This window comes from Mandrillus leucophaeus, unplaced genomic scaffold, assembly GCF_000951045.1.
Source record: "Mandrillus leucophaeus isolate KB7577 unplaced genomic scaffold, Mleu.le_1.0 Scaffold1022, whole genome shotgun sequence".
NCBI classification, from domain to species: Eukaryota; Metazoa; Chordata; class Mammalia; order Primates; family Cercopithecidae; genus Mandrillus; species Mandrillus leucophaeus.
The window spans coordinates 71,503-76,046 of NW_012098344.1; the positions used below are offsets into that span (position 1 = coordinate 71,503).

The window sequence follows — 4,544 nt, forward strand, 5'->3', positions numbered from 1 at the left end:
GATTGAGTCAGGACCTTATTTCAACCTTCACACAGCAGGGGCTGCACACAAAGTAGCAGGGAAGAAGGACCTGTCACCTTATCTGCTCTGCGCTGTTACCACATCCCCACTAAAAAGAAACCTTACATTTGTTTATTAAAATGTGCTCCTCTGTGCATGGAAGAAAAAGAAAAAAATTAAAATCTAACATGTATGTGCATATTGGTAGGGGCTTCACAGTAGTTACTCACTGCTTAGAAAGTGTCTCTCTTTAAACTTTCATCACTTTATTTCCTTTGAACATTTGCCTTCAATTAGAAAATTAGTTATTTATAAAATTTTTGTTGGTACATAGTAGGTGTATATATTTACCAGTTCCATGAGATGTTTTCATACAATATGAAATAGGCACATGATGGAGAATGAGGTGTCCATCCCCTCAATATTTTATTCTTTGAAATACAAAAAAATCCAATTACATTCTTTAAATTTCTTTAAAATATACCATTAAGTTATTATTGACTATAGGCACCTATTGTGCTTTCAAAAAGTAGGTCTTATTAGTGTTGACCCAGTAGTGGATTTGCTGGGTAAAATGCTACCTCTGTTTTATGTTCTTTGAGAAATCTCCACTCTGCTTCCCAAAGTGGCAAGACTAATTTTCCATGTGTGGTTTACTTCCACATCTGTACATGAAGAAACATTGATTCTAACAAAATGTAATTTACACAAATAAGTAAAACTAAAATAGTGTAATCAGTTCAAAGTGCTTATCACAGCAAAATTTTATAATAAGACAGCGTATTTTCCAAAACCATCATTGTCACCAAACTCTTGCAAGGCACAGTCACCTTATCTGGACCCATCTTCTCCTCAGGCATCCCACCCCAGAGCTTACTATATAGTAGGAGACATGCAAATAGGGCCCTCCCTCTGCTGATAAATCCAGCCCAGCCCTGACCCTGCAGCTCTGGGAGAGGAGCTCAGCCCTGGGATTCCCAGGAGTTTCCATTTGGTGATCAGCACTGAACACAGACTACCAACCATGGAATTTGGGCTGAGCTGGGTTTTCCTTGTTGCTATTTTAAAAGGTAATTCATGGAGATCTAGAGATGTTGAGTGTGAGGGGACATGAGTGAGAGAAACAGTGGATATTTGTGGCAGTTTCTGACCTTGGTGTCTCTTTGTTTGCAGGTGTCAAGTGTGAGGCGCAGCTGATGGAATCTGGCGGAGGCTTGGTACAGCCTGGGGGGTCCCTGAGACTCTCCTGTGCAGCCTCTGGATTCACCTTCAGTAGCTATGGCATGAGCTGGGTTCACCAGACCCCAGGGAAGGGGTTGGAGTGGGTAGGATTAATTAGAAACAAAGCTGATGGTGAGACAACAGACTACGCTGCATCTGTGAAAGGCAGAGTCACTATCTCCAGAGATGATTCGAAAAGCATCACCTCTCTGCAAATGAACAACCTGAAAACCGAGGACACGGCCGTGTATTACTGTGCGAGGAACACAGTGAGGGGAGATCAGTGTGAGCCCAGACACAAACCTCCCTGCAGGGGCGCGCGCGGCCACCAGGGGGCTCTCGGGACCCACTGCGGACAGGACCAGTCCCAGGAGCAGGTGCAGGGGGAGGTTTCCTTTCTCCTCAGCTGGAAAAAAAGTTAGGTTTGTATTTGCAGAACTCTGGAGCATTCTAGGCTGTGTTATTTTATTACTTGTATTTATTATAAATTTATTATTAAATTTTAGGAATTACTAAAATTCTGTATATATGTATCGTTTAAGTATATACGTTCAAGAAATAAACATTCCTAATTATTTTCACTGATTCTTGCAGAGTTTTAGTAACATTTGTTGACATCAGCAACTATATAGCTATAGGGACATAAATTTATACTCATAGACATATGTGTAGACCAGGTGTGGTGCTTCACACCGTTCACCACAAAGGAATTTTCAACTCTCTTGGAAGTCGGGTTCATTTTCAAATTAGTTATTTTTTTCATTTCAATATCTGAAGATTATTGTATCTGACTATTTTAGCAGAAAGTGAATTATGGGAACTCGAACTAACCAACTGAAAATAAATTCACAACTAACTAAGCAAGATGCCAGAATGTGATTGGCTCTAGGCTTTGTTAATTCAGCAGGTTATGTACCCAGGCTTTAAATTTACCCATATTCTTGTTTCCTTCATGGCACAGTCAACTCCCGTTAAGAAATCGTGACTGCATTCCCAAGGTTCATGCACAGTTATAAAAATAGACTGGGTGAGATGAGGAGTTGACTGTTTAAATTCCCCTCTGAAGAAGCAACATCAACTCAACAAACCACCTCTTTTCCCCCTGTGTCTAGAGCTATGTCACAGGCCACATGGACCTAAGTCCTTGATGAAGATAACAGGACTACATAAATTGGGCTGATCATTTTTATGCTATGAAATTAGTAGACAGCACTGCACTCCAGCCTGGGCAAGAGAACAAGTCTTTGCCTGTAAAATAAAAAAGAAAGCTATATTAAGAGACACTGACTTTGACATTTTGGATAATAATATTTTCACGACCCAAATTTAATCACACCCACATTGTTACCTACATCTTCACTGAAAAGTTCCTAGTCATGCTGATTTCCATCAACATTCCACGTGTTCAAATCTGAACATCCAAGACAATCTGGAGAATAAAATACACTGAAGGCAGTGATACAGGTGTATATTCAGCACCTCTTAACTCAGGAGGACTCAATACACTCTGGCACACTGCTACCTTTCTGAATGGCTCACAATGACTCCAGCTCACTCTCCATCCTCCTCAAACATCTGGTCCCTGTTTGCCCTATGTTCACTCTCTGCTCTTAGTCTATGCTCTGAAGTCTTCGCAGAGGTGAAAATGAGCTGTCAGACGGAATTTACTATTTCATTTAATGACCACTCTTCCCATATGGTTGATTTCTTTTCGACTGTTCATTACTGTTGATTTTCAAAGAAACTTCACTTGAATCTCTACTCTTTTGCATTTTGTCTCTATAACACTGTTGGAAAGTTTTATCTCTAGCATTATAACATGATCTAGCCACCTGCCATATTTGCGGCAAACAATACCTACAAATTCAGAAGCTCTTTTGTTGTCTTTCCACCAAATATAATTCTTTCTGTTCTCTGTGTGAGCATATCCTAGCATCCCTGTACACACCCTCATAGATGTCTACAAGCCTGTGAATTATTCTCCATAAATAAAAATGTATCTCAATTACCCTCAATGTTCATAATTCTGAGGGTGAGGAAGGTCTTTCTGGATCTGTTCAAACAAAAGGCCCAGAGATCCCCTGATAGGTAAGAAGTTCACGTGGCTCTGGATGTTGGGTCTGTCTCTTTCCCTCTATTGTCCCACAGGTCAGCTCACTTGTTCAGCTCCTCAGGAGAGAGCCCAGGTTTATCCTGATTATACAACACTCCCAACTTCTGGTGATTCTCCTGCTACCCACATCCATGGAGACAGATTATTTATTATATAATTCACAAAACTAATGTCAAATGCCCAAGTTGCAATACCGCACACCATAGGGTATGTTCATGCAAATCAATGGAGGAGAAAGTCTTTCAGAGACAGATGGATCTGAATTGGTAAATATGTAGGTAAGGACTCTGGACTTGAGTATAATTTTCCAGCCATGTTTCACAGGTATGACCTATCAGGGAAGGACCAGAGTTCCATGTGCTCTCAGAGAGGAGGGCTCACAGATGTCCTCTCTGGTTCCCAGGAAAGGTAATTGCACTAAACTTGGTGATGAGACTATCCTCCTGTGCTGACCTATTACAGTTTTTGACTGAAATTGTCACTGCAATCCCCAATCTACATATTTTCACAGAGAAGTGTTTACAGGCCAGGCCACATTCTCAGGGTCACACATTGAGAACGATGGAGACATGTGCCACCACCTTCTCCTGAGATCTCAGACAGAATCCCAAATTTCAAAAGGTCCCAGAAGAGCAGCTCTCAGATTTTTTTTTTTCCTTAAATGATGCACTCTCTGGGACAGATATTTTCCCGCTACCCATGATGGATGTTCTGAATTGCAATAAAAATTGCATGGATTTAGATTTGTATGAACTCACTGTGATTAACATATTCAGCTGCGGCCCTAATATTTTTGAATGGAGATTTGACAATTTAGATAACCTGGCTGTTTGGTTGGTTTCATATAAATCTTCACGGGTAGAACAGTATTGAACCTATTCCAAAATCTGTCCCTGATCCATGATCACACTCATCTCACAGACCAGCTTCTTCAGTACATCTCCCTACCTGGAAGAAGACGAATCTGGGCTTGGCGAGGGGAGGCCACAGGAAGACCACTGGGTTCTCAGAGGGCACAGCCAGCATCCTCCTCACAGTGTGAACCCAAAAGACTGGGGCCTCCCTCATCCCTTTTCACCTCTCCATACAAAGGCACCACCCACATGCAAATCCTCACTTAGGCACCCACAGGAAACCACCACACATTTCCTTAAATTCAGGGTCCTGCTCACATGGGAAATGCTCTCTGAGAGTCAGGGACCTCCTGTGC

General features: G+C 41.6%; 1 gene segment (V, D, J or C); it reads left to right on the forward strand.

Annotated features, from left to right (window-relative positions):
- The first annotated feature begins 976 nt into the window (after positions 1 to 976).
- LOC105537291 overlaps positions 977 to 4,544 on the forward strand; it is a 15,359-nt gene continuing 11,791 nt past the window's right edge. Inside the window, 1 exon segment of the V gene segment in view lies at positions 977 to 1,070. Coding sequence covers positions 1,025 to 1,070 — 46 coding nt within the window.